The 22,770-nt window shown below is 50.1% G+C and overlaps 1 protein-coding gene across 1 annotated transcript in view; it reads right to left on the reverse strand.

Annotated features, from left to right (window-relative positions):
* P2RX3 (purinergic receptor P2X 3) overlaps positions 1–22,770 on the reverse strand; it is a 28,186-nt gene that overhangs the window by 1,087 nt on the left and 4,329 nt on the right. The window contains exons 3-11 of the mRNA XM_037839095.1: positions 19,081–19,216; positions 18,551–18,622; positions 18,250–18,313; positions 17,800–17,893; positions 17,345–17,422; positions 16,441–16,582; positions 15,836–15,972; positions 956–1,049; positions 619–684 (exon numbers count right to left, since the gene is read on the reverse strand). Coding sequence (XP_037695023.1) covers positions 619–684; positions 956–1,049; positions 15,836–15,972; positions 16,441–16,582; positions 17,345–17,422; positions 17,800–17,893; positions 18,250–18,313; positions 18,551–18,622; positions 19,081–19,216 — 883 coding nt within the window. The remainder of the gene's footprint in view (positions 1–618; positions 685–955; positions 1,050–15,835; positions 15,973–16,440; positions 16,583–17,344; positions 17,423–17,799; positions 17,894–18,249; positions 18,314–18,550; positions 18,623–19,080; positions 19,217–22,770) is intronic.

Below are 22,770 nucleotides of genomic sequence, written 5' to 3' on the forward strand. Positions count from 1 at the left end.
AAGTGATGGGCTCAGGTGGCCCCTGAGCCACCCAGGCAGCAGGCAGGACTGCCCTCGGGTAGAGCAACAGGTGGGAGCGAGTCTTCCAGAGGTACCCTGACTGACATTCAAGCCTAGAAAATATATCCAGGGACTTGGCAGAGTGTCTTCATGATGTGCCTCCCCCTATCCTGGGAGTGACCCCAGACCCTGATGTGGAAAGAGGGTGTGGGAGGAGAAGCAGAGGGACGGAGAAGTAGAAGTCCCTGGGGAGAAGGCCTAAGTCCCTGTCCCTGCCCTGCCAGTCGGGCTGTGTTCCTCATCAAAGCTTCTCAGGTCTATGGAAACCCTAGAGTCTCCTCCCCAACCTTCAAGGTGAGAAACAGTAACTCAGTAACAGGTGGAGCCTCCTGAAAATGAAGAGTTGCTTCTTTAGGTAATGAGCTCCCCGTGATTGGAGGAGTTCAAGCAAGGGTAGTGGTGGAGGGGGCTGAAGCACCTGACTGGAGGTTGGGTTTTACATTCCAGGCAGAAGTAGGGTCACTCCCAGGTCCACCTGAGCCAGTCTGGACTCCAGAGCTGAATTCTGGGCCCCAACCTGACCGGCTTCCAGCCAGAGCCTGGAGGAGCTGAACTCACCACTCCCACGGAGGTGAAGGCTGCCACGGAGCTGATGATGGTGGGGATGATGTTGAACTTGCCAGCCTGCGTACACAAAGACCAAGGCAGTGGACAGTGGGTCCAAGAGAGTGGGGGTGGACCTGGGACTGACCTTGGGCTCCCAGCCACAGGGGCTCTTGATGGATCAGCAGGTCCCACTCCATGGTACGGATGAGCGGATGGGTCGTGTCACCAGCTGAGGGTCTCAGAGCTGGTCAGTGGCAGAGCCCTGCCCCCCAGTGAAACCCCTTTGGGGCCCAAGAGCAGTTCTGGGTCGCCTCCCCTGTCCACCCATGTACCTGGCCCAAGGACTCACGTTTCCATGCACCAGCACGTCGAAGCGGATGCCGAAAGCCTTCAGGAGGGTGCGGTACTCGCTGCCGTTCTCCATCTTGTAGTACTTGGCAAACCTGGAGGCCAGAGGTGAAGATGGGCCTGCTGGGGGCTTCTGTCTGTCCTGCCTGAACCTTTAAGGTTTTCTGGAACCCTATGGCCCCCACCCACAGATCTCCCCTTAGCCATGGTTTCATGATACACCTGCCACTGTCCTCCATGACCTTGGGGAAATGACCTTCAGGGCTTGTTAAAAAGGCAGATTCCCAGGCCCCTTCTGGAACTCTGGAATCAGCATCTCTGTAGATGGAGTCTGGGAATCTGCCTTTTAATTAACCTCCCTAAACGATTCTGAGGTATATGAAAGTTTGAGCAACTGTTGGACTCTAAATACCATTTGTCTGGGTCCCTCAGGGCCTGGCTCACTGCCGGTGGTCTCCCTGAGTTCAAATCCAGGCTCTGCCACTTACCAGTTGCGCAATCTGGGGCCAGTTACTTAACCTCTCTGAGAATCGATCTCCTCCTCTGTGAGCAGGAATGAGACAAATATCCTGCTTCCCAGGGTTGCCAGGAGAACGGAATGAAACCACTCACATGTCGGGTGTTTAGAACAGGATCCGGAACGCTAAGCACTCAGCAAACGTTCACCAATGTTGGCCGTTACTATTGCTGAAGAAATATACTTACATCTCTAGAACAGTTTTAAAAAGAGTTTGCAGACACCTCATTTCATTTCACCCTCGCAATAAACCTGTGGGACTGGGATCCAACAACTTTATTTTTCAAATGAGGCTCCGAGGGGGATTAAGTGAACTTCTCTGAATTACCCAATGTGCTGAGACTCCCGGCCAGATTTCTCCATGTCCAAGGGCTTTTCCCCAATCCCTTCCCTGCCTTGCCTGCTGGATGCCAGGCACTGTGCTGGGGGAGTTTATAAGAATCATCACACATTTAATTCTCATCCCAATGTAGCAAGGTGGGTGTCCATACCACCTCATTTGAAGATGCTTGTGGTGAAGGGCCTTCCTCATAGTTTCACAGGAAGTACTGGACCCAGGATTCAAACCATTTGAGTCTTTGGCTTTTAAGCCAGTGCACTTTCCCTCTGTGTGGTCCTACCCATCAAAGGCAAAACTCGAACATTAGCAAAGTGAAATCTCTTTGCAGCTGTATCACGGGCTCCTGATGTCTGTATCTCAGGAAAACAGTGAAGACCAACAAAACGCTGGGTGTTAGAGGGCTCAGCAAGCTCCATGGCTGTATATGGTTGATGTCACTATTATTCAGTGTTTCCAGTCCCCACAGATTCCCAAGGCCTGTCCCAAGCCTTTCCCAGCAGAAGGAGAGGTTTGGGAAACATCCACTGGGAGTGTCCAGTGGTTGACGTGCTACCCCTTCTGGGGAGATTCACATTTGAAAATGTACAGTAGGGAGAAGGGGATGCTCAGTCTTGGTGAATCAACAGTGGAGGGGCCACGGGCACACAAGGGAGATGTCCTGTGGTGGGGGCACGTCACCTGCAATCATACACGGCTGCCCACTGTCTGCTGACTGCCCTATGGCCGTGAGAACTGGAGAAAGCAGTTTAAATTCTGGCTCCTCTGCTTGCTAAGGGTGTGGCGCTCAGGGTTCCAATTTCCAAGTCTGTCTAATGGGGGTGCTCATATGCCCCCACCCAGCTGTTAGTCAGAACAGCCAAATGTTCACTGAGACCACCCTTCGAGGTGGGCGCTCTCCTGATTCTGTTGTCCCCTCCACATCCACGCTCTGCCCTTCTCTGCCCGGCTCTGGGCCCTGGAAGACTGGACAGCAGGGTCCACTTCAACCAAGCTCTCTTGTCCTCTGTTTCCAGGTGGGTTCAGCTGACAGGAGGCACCGTCAGGAGATCAGAGGGCAGGAGGACAGGAAGGAGAGGGTGTTGGGGATCCCGGCTCCCTCTCTGCTGGGCAGAGGCCAAATTCACCTACTGAAGGCCACAGGCTACAGGAAGACCCTTGGCTTTCTCTGGGTTCCCAGGAGTGCTTCCCAGGTGGTAGCTACTTCTCCGTGTTGCCAGCCCAGGGCTGCTTCACTAGCCTCGGTGGTTCCCTTTATCCTGTATGTTTCCTCCAATGTGTTTTCTCTCAGGCCCCAACTCTTACCATCCCTATTTCACAGAGGACGGAGCTCAGACCCGGAGAGGTTTATCTGGGACAGGACAGAGTGCAGAAGCACTTGCAGCAGCCTTTCTGCCTCTGCCTGTGGCTGGGTACAGCCAGAGCCCGTGCGATGCATCTGGTCTGAGTGACGCCTCTGTTGCCTGAGTATGGCTAAAACTGTTAGGGGAGAGAAGGGTTCCTGGAGAGCCCAAAGAGGGAAGGTGTTTCCCTGTGGGTTTTGCAACTGAAGGGTGATGTAGCAGAGGCAGGAGGGTCTTCCCAGGAGGGTGAGAGCGAGAGTGAAGAATGAGAGAGGCCCCAACTACTTACCCTGAAGAAGAAAAGGCTTGGGGGACAGGGAAAGAGGGAGGGGCTAAACCATCTTTAAAAATATGCTAAGTGAATGCCTGGGTGAGGACAGCAGAGTTCCCAAAAACCAAAGCAAAATGGAATGAGTTCAATTTGCGGCAGCAGTAGGGATACATGCCGGAAAGGACATCATTTGTATAAAGACGATGAGGGCCGAGAACCTAATTCTCCGAAGAAGCCACTCAGGAGATTTTTAAGAAGTCCAGAAGAGAAATTTCCAGAATGGGCAAAAGGCCTCAGGAAGTCCCCACCGTGGCTTTCAGGTTGGCAAGAGGGGTAAGGATGCACCAGCCCCATTTCCACCCCCGCCATTTAATGAACACTAGAGATATGTGCAGGTTCCTTGATACAAACATCTCAGTCAGTCTCCTGAAGAAGGCACTGCTGTCAACCCATTTTATAGATGTGGAAACTGACGGAGAAAGTAAACCAGTTGGAGCCAGGATTCAGATCCACATGGCTGATTCCTGAGTCCGTGCTCTTCACGCCTGAACTGTTCTGTCTCTGAGCTGTTAAGGACCCAGGCTGCCCTTTCTGTGCAAGATGTCAAAGGCCTTCTATGTCCTGTGCTCTGTTTCAGCCATTGGAGAGTTTCCAGCCCTTGTCTTAGAGATGTGGCAACTGATGCCCATGGGGGCTGGGGTTGTGGATGGGGGTGGTGGGGCACTGATATTTGGGGCAGGGCAGAGGCTGGGACTGGAATCCTCAAGTCTGTCTTCTCAGCTCAAGGCTGTAGCCATGAAAAATGCTCTGCCATCAACTGGAAGAACAAAAAGTCGGCATCCTGGGCACTGCCGTTCAGAGCGAGGGCTGGCTAAATTTATCCCAGGAAGGAATGTGAAAGGAACAGGGAGAAAAATCAAAGCGGACTTGGTTTTTCTCCAGCACCTGCCTTCCAAGAGGCAATAAGCCTGGTAAGATCATTATCTCACCAGCCACCCACCCTCAGAGGAGGCTTGGCAGGGACTGGTTCTCTTCCCGGGCAGGAGGGAGGAGGAACAGAATCAGGGAGGGAGGACTCAGGCTGCAGACAGGAGAAGCCAGTCACCAGCTCAGAACTCCAGGTTGGCTGGTGTTGACCAAAGGACCTGACCTGACTCGGGGGCAGAGAGTGACTCAGTGGTCACCAAGGTCTGGCTTATCTTCTTTCCTGGCACACGTTTCCCAACCCCCTTGCATCCTTCCAATGGCATGTAAATGGAAGTAGGTTTGTTACCTCTGCATTGAGGTATGTAAGAGCAGTGTCGTTACTTCATGCTGGCTCTTTCCTCACCTGACGGCCACCTGCAGAGGTGCCAGGGGAGAACTGGGAGGCCCGAGGGAAACTGAGCCAATAGACGGAGGAGCCTGGATCCCCAGATGATGGCATGGAGCAGCCCTACCCCCCGAGCCACAGTGGACTGTGCCACAAGCAAGAAATAAAGCTTTGTGAGACGTGGAGGTTGTTTGTTACATCAGTTAACAATGCTGACTCACCTGTTACAGCCCCCCATAATTTTATAGCTGAGAAAACGGAGACTCAGAGAAGAGATGTGCTTTGCAAAGGGAATATAATGGGTTAAAACTAAGGAATCATTCAGGATTGGACAGAGAAGGCCAATTCCCATGATGCCACATTCCTAGGAGTAAGCCCTATAAGAAAGTTCTAGGAGAACTGAGTTTGGTTCCTAGGGCTGTCAATAACTAGCTTTTTGATCTTGGGCAAGTCACTCAACTTCTCTGAGCTTTTTACTTCAGCTGGAACATGGGAGTAAAGAGAGCTGTGGGTAGGATAACATGAGATAGCACCCCCATATATGAAGTGCTTTAAACACGTCCCTTTTCTTTCTTATCCTAAATCCAGGATAAAATGCAGGCATAAGATCTCCATTTACCCAGTATGTGCTGCAGGCCAAGATTGATGCTGGTCTCATTTAATACCCAGGACAATCTGTGAGGCAGGTCTCAACTTTCCCATTTCACAGATGGGGAAACTGAGACTTGCTAATTTGCCAAAGCTCAAATGTCTAGGAGGTTGGGATTAATGATCTCCAGGCCACATGCGCTAAGCCATTACACTCTCCTGCTTGTTGGGGAAATAATATTAGGAACAATAACAGCCAACCTTTACTGAGTGCTTACTATGCACTGGGCACTATGCTAAGTTATTTACATGTATTAACTCATTTAATCCTCACGACAACCCCGTGCAGTTCAGTAACGCTGCTCTTTCCATTTGACAGATGAGGAATCAGGATAAGAGAGGTTAAACAACTTGTCCAAGGTCACAGAATCAACTGTCAGAGGGTGAAGCTGGGATGCAAACCTGGGCAGTCTGGCTCCCGAGCCCACACTTTTAACAAGCATTCTAGACTGTATCTGCTGACTGATTTCTGTTAGATCCTGAGTTCTTTCTTTCAGGTCTCCAGTTGGGGACACTGTTGCACTTGCCCAGTGGGGTCAGTACTCAGCATCCTTAGCCGGGAGCAGACAGGAGGCACAGTTTCTGTCCTTGGAGAGCCACGTGGTCTCGGAGGCAGCATCCCATCTGAAAAGGGGAAGGGCTGAGCTACACCACACCTGGGCCCTGATTTCTCCCAAATGCCCTGATTCTAACCTCTCCAGCTTCGATTTTCTTAGCTGGGAAATAGGGTTGGTGAGAACGACAGCAACATCAAACACCTTGGCTTGGGATCGAGGCCCTGACACCCCCGGCCCAGTCCACCTTCCTTGCCGCGTCTTCAGAAGCCCCTGCCCTGCCCTGCACTTCAAGTTCCAACTATACCTCACTACCCATTACAAATCTCCTGTATTTCCTGAGCACATTCCATAGACTTCACCTTCGTCCATGCTGCTTCCCTGTCCTGGAATGCCCTCTTCCCCTTCTCCACCTGGCAAACTCCTATTCATCCACTAGGACCCAGATCAGGTGGCCCCTCATTTCTTCACCGTTCAACAAGGATTTAGTGCACACCTACTGCATGCCAGGCACTGTGCCAGGCACTGCCGAGACACTGGCGAGCTCTGCTCTCATGAGAAGGAGAGAAATGTCAATCACATAATCCCGTAAATGACTAAAATCAGAGATAAGGACTGGGAGGTAGAGGAGTACCACTGTAAGAGCACATTTGTAAAGACATTCCATCTAGGCTGGGGAGCCAAGGAAGGCTTTGGTGTGCGAGTGACACTGAAACTGAGACTTGAAGGATGGGGAGGCAAAAGGCAAGAAGGCAAGGGTGAGGGAACTTGCATATCCCTTGCAAAAAGCCCTCTCACAGAAGAAGGCATGATGATTTGGAAGAAGCTGAAAGAGCACTGGTGGGCTGGAGCATAGAGATAAGGGGAAATGGCTTTAGTGACTTCACACTTGTAGCTTGAAATTGACTGTGGTGGAGTATTTACACTACGGAAATTGGCAAATGCCACGAATCATGGTTTTGTTTTCTTCTTCTCCAGAGATCTGGTTTACCAGTGTGGAGCTGATGCTGTGAAATCCCCCTGGGCTGTCTTTGCTGGTTCTGCTCAGGTCCAGGCCTCTTCTGCTGTACCCAACACAGCAGATTTAGTTATTAGTTTGTGTATTTATCTTCCCTCTTGGACTGTGAGCTGGATCTTGCTGTCTCTGTTTGCCCAAAAGCCTAGTGCAGAGCCAGACCAACAGGAAAGAGGATGGTAAATGTTTGCTGGGAGAATAAATGAGTTTCTGAGATCCAACACATCTCAAAAGTTGAGTTTAGCAATGCTGGCCTCCAGGTTTCCTCCTAGTGATTTGGGTTTCTCTAAATTCTCCCAGTTCTGCAGGTGGAGCTGGTATAAGGTGGTGACAACAGGCTGTTTCTCTGTCAAACAAAACATTTAGATCTGGCAGCTGGCTAGGTGGGAAAGTAAGTGCTATTGGGGGGGAAACTGCCCCTATGGAGGGGAAATGGGGCAAGGGTAGGGACATATTTGCGGAGCAGTTACTCCTACTAAGCACCAGGCCTAGAGGCTTCCATAGCCATTATTTCATTTAGGCCTCAACACAACAGCTCAGTAGAATTGTTGCCGGGCTCGGGGCTTTGAAATGAGGCAGCCCTCGACTTGAACTGGCGTTGCCCCTGGACTTAGGAAAACGCCGTCACTTCTCTGAATCAATTTCCCCATCTGTAAAATGGACACAACAGCAATAACTATAGGGCTGTTGAGAGGATTGCATGAGCTACTGGATGCAAAGGCTAAGCCCAACACCTGAAGCATAGTTTCCAATTGACGTCAGCTATCAGTCAGCAAGCAGTGCTGTCCTGATTTCACAGGCTGGAAAACCCGAGACTTGGAGAGGCAAAGCAACTGCCAGGTCAGCAAGGGGCATAGCTGGGAACTGAACTCAAGTGCTTGATTCCAAAGCCCCTACTCACCCACTGCTGCTGCCCCAAGAGAGGCGTTGGGAAGGAGAGTATTTTGCAGCCCTGGTGGGCAGGGAGCTCATTAAGCTTCTGCCTGGGAGGCCTTAGCAGCTAAGGAAAGCACAGCCCTGCTGTGACAACGAAGACGCCCGAACAATCTGAGGAAAGAACAGAACCCGGACACCTGCCTGCATCAGGCCGGGAAGGGGAAGGAGGGCCCCGAAGGGGCAGTGGCAGGCCTGGAGCTGTTGGGGTTGGGAGGCTTCCCTGATGGACCCAGCTAGAAGGGCCGCCTGCACCCAGACATTTGAGGGAAAGGGGATGATTTCCTGTTAGGCTGACTGCTGTCCACTTGTGCCTAGATCCAGTCTCCACCCTTCCCTCCCTGCAGGCTCCCTCCATGGGCCTCATCCCCCAGCTCCCATCCTTTTATGTTTCTGGGGTGTTTGCCCAATGTGAGGCACCGACAGGGGACTTGAGGGTGGGAAGGAGAGAGGTTGTTGGGGTATTTATTCCTCCCGCTGCTTCCCTGCTTGGCCGTGGTCCTGCCAGGAGCTGCGTCTATCTGCAAAAGCTGCTCGTGTCAGGGACCCCAGCTCTCAGCCAGGTTCCCTTTCCGCCCACCTGTGGTCAGCTCTGGGGGCAGTAACAGCCCTTCCCGCTTTGTGAGCCCCTGGGTGCCTCAACTTCCCCATAGGTTCCTACAAACCCTGCCTGAATTTTCTTTCCAAAAGGTCCTTTACTGAGACACCTGCTCTGTGACCATCCAGGACAACCCCCAAACAGGACCAAATCGAACAATAATGAGGCCTGAGCTGTTTTGTGTACGTAGGTGTGTGTTCCTTCATGCCATGAGCCCCAGTAGCTGAAGAATGAGTCAATTACCATAATAAATCATTTGTCAGATATGCTTCTGCAGGGTGAGGCTGAAGCTCCATTCCAAGGTAATAGGTCTATAAATAATAGTGCATGCTTCAGCAGCCTGGATTTCCCAGCCTTTCACCAGACACCCACATGTGTTGATTCAGACTTTTAGAGCTCAAAGAGCCTTCGGAATTATAATGTCTAACCAGGCCATTTTAGAGAGGTGGAAATTGAGGCCCACGGAAGGGATGGGACTTGCTCTCAATTACCCTGGGAATCTGTGCCGAGGGCTGACCCCTGGCCAATGCCCAGGTCTCCTGATCTACCCCTGGGCCTCTCGGCTTCACTCCTGCTTCAACTTAATTATTCTCAGCTTGCCTCAGCACAAAATACTTTTTGCGTAAACATTTTTGTTATTTGGGTTCAGGCTGACCATTTCTACTAGATCAAAAATCCCTTGAACACAGGTCCTGTTCATCTCTGTATCAGCCTGTGATATAATCTGGAATTTGGAAGGGAATTTCAACATCCTTCCCTCAATATCCCGAAGGGGTTTCCCTGATGCGACCTGAATTCTTCTGGTGAAGGGAAACTCACTACCTGCAGGGGCAGCCCAATTTTGGCTTTGGATAGCTCCAACTCTGAGAAGTGCTTCCCCACGCTGAGCTGACATTTGCAGCAATCGGCAGTCAATAAACGCTTGGTGAATGGAGAAGGGTTTTTATCACGATGTACAAATCCCTTGGAAGCTCTCAGACATCTGTTTAGAAATGATCCATCCTCCCAGAGTGTGGCGGAAATTCCTTCCTAAAGCAGGGACACGTAACTGTTACAGCAGCAGGAAAAACAGCAACAAACTTGCGGGATCTGGGTTTGACTTGCAAAAGAAAACTTGGGCCTGGAATTTGGGTTTCTAAGTGAAGGAGGTGGTGTTTTCAGCAAAGCTTTTGCTTGGTGGTAAGTAGTTTTGCCAGCTGAAATACACGTTTACAGTTGATTTTACACCGATTGGGAAATATCTGCTGGCAGACTCATTGCATTGAGGGTGGGGCAATATCCCAAAGCTGTGTTTATTTACTGATAATCTGGAAACCTGATCATCCTCAAAGGCAGACATTAAAAACATATTTGCATTGATTTTTCTTTAATGTATTACTATTAATTTATCTGTAATTAATACTGTGGGAGAAGTTCAATGGATAGGGAGCCAAAGATGTACCTGAGGATCAGGTTACTACTGTATGATCAAGGGAGGTATCTGTTGGCCTCAGTTTCTCATCTGTAAAATGGGGATAATCCTTCCCGTCTTACCAGGACACTTGTGGTTAAAAGCACAGGCTTTGTAGCCAGGATATCAGGGTTTGAATTCTGGCTCTAGCATGGTGATCTGCGTGGCCTCGGGCAGGTAAATGAACCCCTGAGCCCCAGGTTTCCCAGCTATAAAATACTCCCTCTTTAGAGGGTCATTGAGATAATCCATGCGGAGCATTTGCTAAGTCCCTGGCTCACTGGTAAGGCTCAATGAGTGTTGGCCAATGTTTTCACCCAACCATATTAGTTGTTATGAGGATAGAATAGACATGGAAATTATAAAGGTCTATATAAATTCAAGTTTGGCTTATCTCGCCTTCTTTGTAACCCAAAGAAGATGAATAAGACAATGGATCATGGAAAATTCTAGCTCATAAGCCCCAGTTGAAGAGGGCCTTCAAGCGTTTTTATAGAAATGATGGAAATGGCTGCTTTTAACACATGGCTTTTGGAAGGAGAAAAATCCAGATTGTGGAAAGAATGATCAAAGCCAAGGACGCACTTCGATTCTGCCGCTGTCAGTTGGCCTAAGATCCTGCTGATCTGCACGTTTCGGCATGGAAGCAGAACAGGCGCCAAATTTCAGAGCTTCTTGAAAGCTGCTGTGGGTACATTTCCAACACTAAACCATCACTAGAAACACCTACTGCACGAGGAGTCTCTAGCAGCTGAACAAGTTTTTTTTTTGTGTCCCAGACACCAAGAGAGGAAATCCAAAACTGTCTTGCCTTTTCGTAGCGAAGCTGCCTAAAGAACTCTCAGAGGGGAAATGAGAATCAGATGTTGCTAAATGCGAGGAGGTTTCACTTCTCTCCTTTCACTCTGGCAATGATCGCCATGGCTACTATTTATTTATTTATTTATTTCTTGCAAGCAGTGTGATGTTGGAAGGTGTGCTAGAAGCAACGGGGTAGATGAAGTTCTTGGGTCTGAGTTCCCACTCGCCTGTTAGGAGGCTGTGCAATCTTAGGCAAGTCATAAAACCTTCCTGTGACGCTCAAATCAACAATTGGAGGGAAAGGGCTTTGCAAACTCAACTCCAGGGGCTCTTAATCTGAGGTTCAGGGATGGGCTTTTGGAAGTCTTCAAAGCCCCAGAATTTTATGTTGCATAAATATAAACGCACAGGAAAAGGGCTGGAAGGAAACTCGCCCAACCATCCAGGATGTTAACCTCCTGCCAGGGAGCAGGAATGTGTGGGGTTGGTGTGGGGTGGGTGGGTTTCTGTGTCATTACTCTGAAGAATACAGTATTGCTTGGATTTATTACTCTGAGAATGTATTACTACATTATTTGTAGAAATAAAGTGGTCTTTTAAAAAAAGGAAATTGCTTGCAAAATCGTCATGTCTATGAAAACACGTATTTTTCTTAGGCGATGATGCTATCGTCAGTGGCATAAAAGGGTTAGGCCTTCAAAAATTACAGAAGGTGGCCTTATTTTCCATTATAAAGCAATACCTGTTCATTGGAGAAAGTCTGTAAATTACAGAAATGTATTAAGACTAAAACACAAATCACCTTATTAATGGTTAACTTGAGTGAGCAATACAATTTTTAAAAAATTGTTAATTCTTTTCATGGTAGTGTGATTTTTTTACCATAGACATTTATTATTTTAATAATAATAAAATTTATAAATACATGGAAAATGTATTTCATTTCCCAAAGGAAAGTTAGAATTTGTACTGGACATCAATGCTGACCCCCTGCTGCCCTCCACGCTTGCTTCTCTTCTCTTCCCCTGCCCGGGGCTGCCCCTGCTGGCTGCCCAGCCTCTGGCTTCTGGTGGGGCTTGGCTGGGTCACAGCTCCTCTCACCACAGCTCTGTCTCCAGGTTCCAGTAACTGCTTCCTCCCCTTGCTCCTTCAGCCCTGGGGTAGTGGCGAGAATACCCTGGGATGGCCCCAGCATTGCTCTACCTTTGGTAGTTTCTTTATACCCTCCCCACACTTTTGCGATGGTCCCTTGATTATATGCCTCTTGAATTACCCAATGTGAATGTGCCATCCCTTTCCTGCTGGGCCCTGACTGATACAGTATTTCAAATACCATTGCACCATCTCTGCCTATACACTCACACAGGCACTCACAAACTCACACCCACTTACACAACACCCACTCACACTCATGGACACACAGACCCACATATTCACACAGTCACACTCACATAAACTCTCTCACCCACACTCATATGTACACTTACATGCGTACTCTTATGCTCATTCACTCAGACACACTCACACGCTTACATACACACACTCATATATACACATACTCAATGCTTACAAACACACACTCACACAAACACGCACTCACAACTCACACTCATATACTTACACATTCATATACACACTTCCAAATGCACTCTCAACTAAATTCACTCACACACACTCAGAAGGCATTGCCTCCTTCCAACATAGCACTCTGGTTAAAACCCCAGAGAACAAAGGTCCTCCAAGATGCAGGAACCCAACCCATGGGGAAGAGCCCCTGGGCTGCAGGGTGCTGCCTCCTGCCACCAGAGAACTCTCAGCAGGTCTTCTTTTTAGAAATGCTGCACCTTGTCTACCATTAATCCAGATGAACCCATCAACTGTGCTCTCACTGCACTTGGGAAGAAGCTTCATAAAACACTAAGTTAAAGCAGCCCCTAGAGTCTTTAGCCATGCAGAATAAACCTAGGAGTAAAAATAAAATCTTTCCACCAAATTTCAGGTAGGAAGAAAGCAGAAACATTTAGGAGATCATGTAAATAAAGATGAATTTAGATGGACAGCACCTGGTACATAGGGTAAGAGTTGATTCAATATGAGTCACCTTTCCAATAACTGGAGCTGTCTGATGATGGATGGGGCCACCCATGAAGCTGCCCCTTGTCTGGGACTGGGTCACAGAGAGACTGATGTGGAAGTTGGGATCAAAAGACCTCCTAGGCTATGCTAAGATGCACCTGTGACCTGGGACAGGTTGCTCCCCACTTCCGAGGTTCTGCTTCCTCATCTCTAAAATGAGGGCTTCAGTCTAGCTGTCTCTGAGGGGTTTTGAACAGCTATAAATTCTCGAATTCTCTGATTTTGTGCACAAGGAGCTACAAAAAGTAAGGGGGCACTTGGAAAGGAGCTGCAGAATAAGTGATGCAAATGCAAGTCTCTAGCTGCCTCTGGATGTCTGAATTTGCAGATTAAAACAAGGCTGAATGTTGGCTGAATAATTCCATTCCCTCCAGAGCAAAACTGCAACAGTTGGAAGCTGAAAAATCTGGCCTCTGTTGCAGAGAAAGAGGCACAGGAATTTGTTGGGGAGACAAAAGGCCAGGCTATGAACTGTGCCTCCAGAATCTGCTAGTCACTTGGCCTGCCTTCATTTTTAAGCAGGGAGGAGAGGATCAACCACATCGGGAAGTCTTGGGAAGATTAATAAATGAGAATGTCCCTAGCCTTCCTGGATGGGATGGAGATCAACTAAGAAAATATGCATGAATCCAGGCTCCCATGCTTGCTCACTGTGTGAGCTTGGGAATTAATTTAGCTCTGTGGGCCTCCACTTTCCCCTATGTGAAGCAGGGGGCTAGTAGCACCTACCTTGCAGAGTTGGAGAGGAGCAAATGAACCAAAGCACACAAAATGCTTTGCCCACAGGCACGCTCAACAGAGCACAGCAAGCACTGTAATAAAGAGCTTTGAGAGATTCTCCAGGGCAGTACAAACTGTACTGAATCATAGGAACCTCCCTGTGTTCTCTGCTGAATTTGGCTCGTGACCCTTTACTCTTCTCCTAGGCTTCAGAAAGGTGCCCTTGAGCCTCCCCCACAAGGGCTCTTCGCTTAAGTCTTGGATGTGCCAGTAGCCCGAAGGCAGAATGAGGGTAGTGGGGGTCTCCCAGGTAGAGGGCTTTGAGGGGATGTGGACAGAGCTCTCTGCTTGCATGTGTGTCAGGGGTTCCTCCATATCAACATTATTCCTTGGGCCTTCTGGGAACCCTTAAGCCACAAGGGTTAAATTGAGCAGTTTCATCCCCTTCCTACTTCTCGCCTGGAAGTCTCTGGTGAGGGAGCCAGCCTGGAGTCTTAAGAGGGACCCACATCTCTCAGGTGGTCTCCTTTAGCCGCCCCACCCCCACCCCCAGTAATTACACTGCAGGGTCCTTAGAGATTAGGGACCTCTGCCCAGTCGCCCCAATTCATGCTTATTTAAGATTAGGTCTATCTCATGTCCTGCTGTGCCTAGAATGGGGTGTGTCACACCTAGCACAATAAATTGGAGATTTAAAAAAACTCCAAACCAATTATTAAATGAAAGACATTCTGAAACTGTAGGACACTAGTAGCTGCGGTCTTCTGAATAGTTCTACTCTTTGTAATAAGCTTTCCTGCCAAATGAGTTATTTAGAGGACTGAAGAATTCCCACTGGCCAGAGGGAAGTTATGAAGATGAGAACTTGCCTTCTGGATCATGAGAATTTTATTACTATGTTACTATTTTAAGCACCATACAAATATCCTTTGTATTGATTTCAGTGGGATGTACTGACTGAATAAACATGCCAATTTCTGCCAGTGAGCCAAATAGTATTTTTAACCTGCTTTAAAATATGTGTTGTTTCCTACGGTTTTTTAAAGTTTGGAGTTGATTACGACAGTGCTCTCAATTTTTAAAAATTCTTCTTTCCAGAGACTATACATATGTATTTCAAACTATTAAATATAAAGTTTAAAAGGGTGTGTAATTTTTTTTAAAGTTACAATTAAAGGTGAAAAAAGGGCAAGCTTTTTCTTTTTTTTTTTTTTTTTTTGCTTATGTATGCCATTATATTGGAAAATATCACACAATGAATGGGGATGTAAAAACAAAGAAATCTGAGTAACAATTGAAACATATTCTTACATGTATTTTTTTTTCTGATGACCCCCTATTTAGCCTATTTATCCCATTTAGTGTAGATTGTTATGTAGTTAATCAGGGCCTAGCCAGAAATGTCTGGATCTTCCCAAATTAAGGGAAAAACACAACAGTGAGCTGAAGTGTTTCACACATCGGCTCACAGGTCCTTAAGATCATGACACGATAGCCGTTTCAAAGATGGGGGAAATAGGATGGGAGAAGGTCAAGGGCTTGCTCAAGGGCTTTCAGCTGGTTCCAAATAGTTTATCCCCTGGTTCCTTTCTTTCTCTTTTTTCAAAATGGAGAAAACAAAGGATCCCTTCAGTCCCAAGGCCCTTGGGCATATAAATTAGATGATATTTAAAGGCTGGTTTGAGTTCTTGTTTGGAAAGTCATTGAAGAAGAACTAATGACCATTATTGTTGTTTGTGACCCCGATAAATACGGTTTTGCCTCACAGGGGCCTTTTTAGAAACAGCAGTCTCCTGGTTATGGACAGAAATACAAAATTACCATTGTGTAAAATGATACCAGTTATTGTCCTTACTTTGGGGCTTGAGAAACCTTAGAAAATTCAGGCACAGGAGAGAGAATGGGGCTATTTGGGAGTTACAGTTTCAGGGTGAGAGCTAAGAATGGGAGGACAGAATCACAGAACCCCAACATTTCAAGAGACGGTGCCCATCTGATCCAACTGCAAACCCGGATCAGGAATCCTCAGCGTGATCCCTTGCAATGATGGGGAACTCATTTGCTCACAGGCAGCTCATCCCTCACTGAGTGGCTGAGTGGTTAAAAAGCCCTTTCTGATTTTGAGCCCAGAACTGATGGGAGAAGAAAGTGAGAACTTTTCTTCCTTTTATCTCTGGTTGAGATAAAGTTCTTCAGGACAGACCTCGCCTCCTTACCCTGACAGCCCCAAAGACTGGGGGATTTACCTGAAGTTGTAGCCTGGGGAGACGCTGCTCCTTTCAGAAACGCCGTCAAGCCGGGTGAAGGAGTATCTGGGGATGCACTGATCCCAGGCCTTGTCCAAGTCACACACCCAGCCAATCTTAATGCCCAGAACTCCGCCCTGAAGAAAGGAGCCAGAAATGAGCCCTCCTGTAGCCCTCTGACCTAGGCCACAGCCGGGGTGGGGGAGCAGGACAAATGGTTCCTCTCTATTCTCTAGGTGAAGGACTGAGGTTGGGAGAATGAAGTGACTTGTCTCACATTGCTCAGTAAAGAAGGGCTTTGGGTGGGGTGAAAACCCTAACACAGGAGAGCCAATTTCCCATCACATGGGCCTTTTCATAGACCTAAGGCCTCTCCCTGCAGATGATGAGTGAAGACACGAATGGGAAACTGAGGCTTGGGGTGGGGGTAGGGGAAGCAAGACTACTCAGGGCAGGGGTGGCGAGGATGGGTGCTTCCACCAGGTGGCGCTGCCTCGCGGAGGCTCCCTCTTCCCGAGTTTCCCAGCAGCCTGCTAAGGGCCTGGAAGGGCTGAGCTCCCCGGCTCTCGGCTCTCGGGATCATGGAAGACTGGCTGGGTCCTCACCGTGCTGGCCAATTTGGCAAAATCCTGCCCCGCGAACTTGACCACATCCCCCACTCGCAAGATGGGGCAGAAGGGGTCCTTGTTGGGGTGGAAGCGGCACGTCTTCATGTCGGCAGCTGTCAGGTTGGGAAGGAGGTTCCCCCTGGGGAGGAGGAGGGGAGGGAGGCAAGACAACCCTGGTTAATGAGAAGCCAGCCAGGCACAAATGTCTCCCTAGCCTTCCGGAGCCTCGGTGTCCTTCCACGCCCAGGCAGGAGGACCCAAGACCTAATCTCTTGGACACTCGCCATCTCCCTCACTTCTTTCCCTGCATATTTCTTGTAACCCCCCCATCACCCTCCATCTCGTATTAGGGTTATGTGTGTCATGTCCCATCTCCACATCTCCCAGGCTGGAGGCTCCCAGAAAGCTGGAGTCACACCGGATTACTTTTTATCTATCCATAGTCCCTGGAACTTTGTTTTGCACATAGCCCAGGTACACCCAGTGGTTAGCCAATGAATGAGTCAATGAAGAGGGGCTGAACTGACCAAGAGAACAGGGATACCCACACATGAGCTTGATGTGGGGGAAACAAAATGGGATGTGTCCCTGGGGTCCCCAATCTCTGGAGCTATCCCTGTTCCCAGAGCCAGGTTTAAATCGCCCCTCCCCTGACCCAAGCAAAACTCCCATTTGGGTTCTGAGCCCCAAGGCAGGGAGGCTGGCAGAGAAGATGGCCCCAGGGTGCACCTGATACCTGGGTGTCAAGGTCAACTGGGAGACTGGGGATAGGAGCCCCAGGGAGGCTGAAGAGAAAGCGGGGAGAGCCATGGTAAATGGGGCATCTGCCCACTCTTCTGAGAAAAGTGGTGGTGGGGTAGGGATGGGGTGCATCTTGGCTTTAGTGGGGGGCAAGACTCACTTCTCAAAGTTGAAGAGGGGGAAGCGGATGCTGTTCTTGATGAAAATAGTGAAGTTCTCAGCTTCCATCATGACAGGCCTGTGGTGAGAACAGGAGCCCTTAGCTTCGCAGGAAGAAGAGGGGGAAAGAGAGGGAGTTTTCACTCCCAGGGCCACCTTTCCTGATGGAAGCCTCCCAGACACATGGTCACGGCCTCTGCATCTCACAGGTGTGGGCCCTCTGTGAGCTGGCACTGGGAAGGGCCTCTCTGGGTCTGGGCATGAGAAGGAGAGGAGGGTGGCGAGTGAGACTGGCTGGGGTCGATGATATCCTGAGACTGCTGCCCCACCCCAGGAATGCACCCCACTGGGGGAGCCCATGAGACCCCCGGCAAGCTCAGAGATGCAGAGCTCTCCACCTTGGCAAACGGGAGCTAGGGCTTTGTCCTCTCCCCTCCCCTCTGCTCCGGTCCTTACATTTCTACCGTGTCCACCTCGGTGGGGCACCAGCCCTGGATCTCACAGGTCCGGAGCCCGGAGCTGTGGTTCACGCAGTGGCCAGTGAGGATCCCTGGAAGGACAGAGCCGCAATGCTGTGGGTGACTGCCTGCCTCTTTGCCACTCTCTTCCAAGTTCCCCATCCTTTTTAAAGCCCCTCTGTTCTGCCAAATCTGCTCCCTCCCCAGGGCTCCCACGGTCCTTTTCACCTTGCTGACAGCCCTTGCTGGCGGCAGGAGCTAGGCCACCTGTGCGGCCTGTTGGGTCTGGCACAGGGTGGATCTATAGAAATGCCTGCTGAATTACCCAGCAGAGGCTGATTCCCACTCCCTCACCTGGGATGAGGGTCCCTCATGGGGGACGGCTGCCCTCCAGGCTCCTGCTTAACCCTCTGGAAGTGTGAAGGGGTGGGGAAGGGGCTGCACTCACCCCCGCCCAGGAAGTGCTCGGGCCGGCACTGGCTGTCTGATACACACCGGTACTTCTCCTCACTCTGTGGAGACATGTCTGCAGGTGGGTGAAGGGCCCTGCCCTGGCCCTGGTGAGCCCCTTGGCTCCCGCTTTCTCCCCACAACCGGCAGCCTCCGGGGGGGCGGAGGTCTGGGGTCACAGCTCCAAGGCTGGACTTTGGGCCTCTGCTTATACATGCCTCCCGCCCCACCCTGCCACCCTCACCCTCTAGTGTTTTCTTCCTTGATGGGCTTTGCCCAAGCTCCCTCCCATCCCTCACCTCTGGGCAGAATCCTTGCATCTGGTTTTCAGTAACGATCATCTTGGTGATGATGACAAAGACAGAGGTGCCCTTGGGAGGAGACAGGGAGGGAGAAAAATAAAACATTGAGGCAGGTACTATTATTGTCCCCACTCTACAGATGAAGAAACCGAGGCTCGTGTTAGATGATTTGGCCAAGGGCACAGGGCTAGGAAAGGGTGGAGCTGAGATCCAAGCCACATTCTTTCCCGTTGCCCACATGGCACCCTTGATCCCTTGGTGGTTTGTCTGTGATTACAGTGCAAGCTGTGGAGAGCCTGGGGAGGGACCCAGCTTTCCTGACGCCCACTACCACACTCTGGATGACAGGCTCAGTTTCCCCCCATATTTCCCAGAGGCAGGGGAAGGGGACCTCTGGATCATTGATGCTTTGTGTCCTGGTTGGAAATCCATCTGCACTCTCCTTGCCAGGCCCCGTCCCCTCCAACCCGCCCCGGGTCTGGGCATCCACAGGCTGCCCTGGGGCAGAGGCAGGCTGATGACCGTACCTGGGGTGGGGTCACATAATCTGACACGTCCATGACTCTGTTGGCATAGCGACCGAAGCCCTTCACCTTGGTTACCACCGAGGACTCGATGGCTGTGTCCCGCACCTGGTATGCCTTCTCGTGCAAGAAAACCCACCTGGGGCAGGAGGCAAGTGTGGAGAGAAAGAGAAGAGGGTCCATAGGCCCATCAGACAGAGCCAAGCGTTCCCCTTCCTGCAAACATCAGGGGGATACGGGTCTGCGGGCAGGGAAAGGCCCGGGATAGAAGCGTTAAACCCCAGGGGGAGCCCTTGGCTGGCTTTGAGCAAGCTTCTCCAGCTTTTTTTTTTTTTTTTTTTTTTTTTCCCAGTTGTCTTTTTTTAAAAAGAGTCTTTTTTTTTTAATATATATTTTTTTATAATAAATTTTATTTTGAAATAAGCTCAATCTTACAGGAACAGTTGTAAAAACAGTACAAACCCCATACATAGAACTCCATCATACCCTGACCCCCCTCCCCCGATACCCCGATCCATCACCTTTAAGATCCTGTCACACCACTGTCTCTTTCTTTCCCTCCCTCCCTAACACCCATCATCTATTGCTTAAAAAGAGTCTTTTAAGGCTTTTTATTTCCTAATCGAGCCCCATGAAATTTTAATATCACAGGTCTCTGTTTATGTACCGTATGTATCTTTTGTGTTTTATGCATAACAAGAGTGAGATTGTTTTCACACACAAGAACCAATTTTCACCCCCTTGGGACTGATAGTTTCATCCCTGGCTGACAACAGGATCCAGGAGAGAGAAGGGGCAGAGGGCCTGGACCTCTCCACTCAGGCCCAGTGCGTCCCAGGCTTTGTTCACGGTTGTATCCGAAATGCCCAGCACACTGCAGGGCTCAGTAAACGTGCGTTGAGTCAAGGAAGGCACTTGGGAGCTGAGGCTTGGCAGAGTCTCCATGTGTTCAAGTGTCAGATGAGAAGAGAGAGGAGGGAGGGAGGGAGCCCAGGGGCTGGGCCTTCCCCTGGGCAGGTAAATGGAGTTGGGGGGGTTGGTAGGCCTTTGCCACCACCCTTATTTCTTGGATTGTGCTGCCACCCAGTGGACATTCACCTGTCCTGACTTCTCCCTGCAGCATCGAGCCCTTAAGGGGCCATGCGGATTAGGCAGGGCCTCTTCCCTTTCTCCATCTCCATCTCCTTCCCCAGACTCTCCCAGCCTTCCCTGGCAGCAAGCAAGGCCCGCAGACCCTCGTGGCCAGCTCTTTCCCCTGCATTTCTGAGATTCGGGATGACTGATCCCGTTCCTTGGGGCTGAGAGTCCTCTGGGCTTTACCTTCCTTAACACTGCTCTCTCACCAGCACTTGCAGCCGGTGGCGCAGGGGCCCATTCACATCACATTTGTTCCTGGCAGCACACTGGCTGCTAGAAGTTGTTACTGTCCCATTTTACAGACGGGAAAACCTTGTCAATTACATTTGGAAAGTCCTGGGGCACTCTCTCCTCCATGCAATGGAAATATATACATATACACACACATCACTGTTTCACAATCCCATTTGGCCATGGAACCCCATTTTGGTGACATCTCATGGAAGCAAGGAGCCCACTTTTGGAAATGCTGGGTTAGGTTATTTTCTGCATCTAACCAGGATAGATGGAGAAAGGTTGGAAAACCACAGCAGACGAAGATGAACGGAAGGAACCCGAGACTGCCTAGCCCAGAGAAGAGAAAGCAGTGGGAGTCCTAGGCTGGGAAGCTGCAGAGGACAGCACCTGAGCTGACCGGAGGGGCTTATAAGGAGGCAGATTAGGACTTCAAGCCCGAGACCTTTCTAACCACCAGAGTCGCCCAGGGAACTGGCTGCTTTGGGAGGCAGTGAGCACCACATCCTTGGAAAGACTCAAGGAGAGATCTGCTGCTGGCCTCCCAGGTGTGCCGAGAGGAGACCCTCCTCTGGCAGGGGTTGGATTGGATCACCCCTGGTGTCCCTGACTGGGAAGATACAGAGGAGCGCAGCTCCCAGGACATGCTGGGGAGGTAAAGTCCCTTGTGGGATGGGTGCCACTAGTCAAGCCGACGGCAAGCAGTGCTGATGCTTGCATGGGGTTCCTGCTGAGTTTTCAGTGAGAGGGTCTGGAGTTATCCCCACCATCAGGCTTCCCTTACTCATTTGAGTGCCGAATGCTTTCTTGAGTGCGGGAGAAAGGGTGGAGTCACAGCCAGGGAGGGCAAACCTGTAACCGGTTTTATTGTTGCTACCTTCCATGGTTAAAGCGTCATTAAGTGTACCTCCTGTCTATAAAATGCTCTGTGGTCACCATGCCTCCGTGAAAGTCCTAGGGGCCATTTGCTTTCCTCCCTATTAGGGTTCTCTTCTTTTGGAGAGGGAGGGTTTTTGTCAGGGTCTCATAAGGAAGTTGTATCTTGCATAGAAATCTCATCCACCATGGCCATGTCCTAGCGGAAGAAAACGGAGCAGTCCTGCTACAGGAAATGGTGGGGCCTCTGGAGTGAGGGCAGTGAGGCCCAGGGCCGGGCTCACCCCTCCTGGCTGGGAGGGCTGTCACTGCAGCGTCCCGCTCATCAGACTGGAAGCTGCAGTAGAAATACACCCTTCTGGAACTCAGAATGGACACATCTCTGTGCCCTGGCCTGAAATGGAGCCCTGTGGCCCTGCCTCCTGCCCCCTAAAGTCTAGGAACATTCACAGATGAGAAGTTGGAAATATTATCATCGTGTGGCCGACCGAGCACACTAAGTGCTTTATGGGGACTAATTCAGCCAATCTGTACCACAATCCGATGAGATAGCTCTGTTTTTGTCCTCAGGTTACAAATGAAGAAATGGAGGCACAGAGAGGTTTGTTAACTTGTCCACAGCCACACAGCTAGGACCTGGACTCCAAACCAGGCAGTCTGCTCCAGAGCGTTCCTGTGCTTGCAGCCGACACATCATAGGGTCTCTGTTCATTCCCCCTGGATCCTGGTCCCTGTCTTTCTGACCTCTGGTCCATCACCAGGGAGAGGATCCCCTGGCTTAGGACACTTTCAGGGGGAAGGAGCTGAGTACTCTGATGAACAATTAATCCATCTCCTCCCTCCTCTTCCTCCTTCAAGGCTCCTTCTTGCTCCACAGGGAGGAGCAGGCACATTAGACTATTTTCTCCAAGTTAAATAACAAGTGGAAGAATTTCAGCGGCCCCTGTGGGGCCTCACGACGTCATCAAGGCACCTCGAAAAGAGGGGATGCTTCATTTCCAGAAAGGAGGGGCTGGGTCTGTCTCTAGAGGCCAGGGCTGAGGAGATGGGGCAAGACTCAGCCTTCAGTTCTTGGCATTGACTTTGCTGCTCTGACTTATTTTTTTTCTTGCGCTCCTGGTTTATTATTTATAGAGTGGAAAGCAGGTGGCAGATCCTTGGCGGGTGGGATGTGAAGGAAGGAGGCGTCCCAGCACCCTCCGGTCCACCCCTAGGGAGTCAAGAAGGAGACCAGGGAACGGGTGTGAAGGGTGCTTGCGTGAAGCGGGGAGGAGAAGGGTCTTTTAAGAGTGTGCGAGCTCGGTATAGGGAAGGGGGAGGTGTGGTGGGAGAATGCAAGAAATAAACCATCACCATCTATTTCTATTTCTGAGTCACCATCTCAGCAAGGCACTTGACCCATTTTACCTCCCCTCCCCATCACATCCCTGGGAGGAGGTACCCTTA

This window comes from Choloepus didactylus, chromosome 6, assembly GCF_015220235.1.
Source record: "Choloepus didactylus isolate mChoDid1 chromosome 6, mChoDid1.pri, whole genome shotgun sequence".
Lineage (NCBI taxonomy): Eukaryota > Metazoa > Chordata > Mammalia > Pilosa > Megalonychidae > Choloepus > Choloepus didactylus.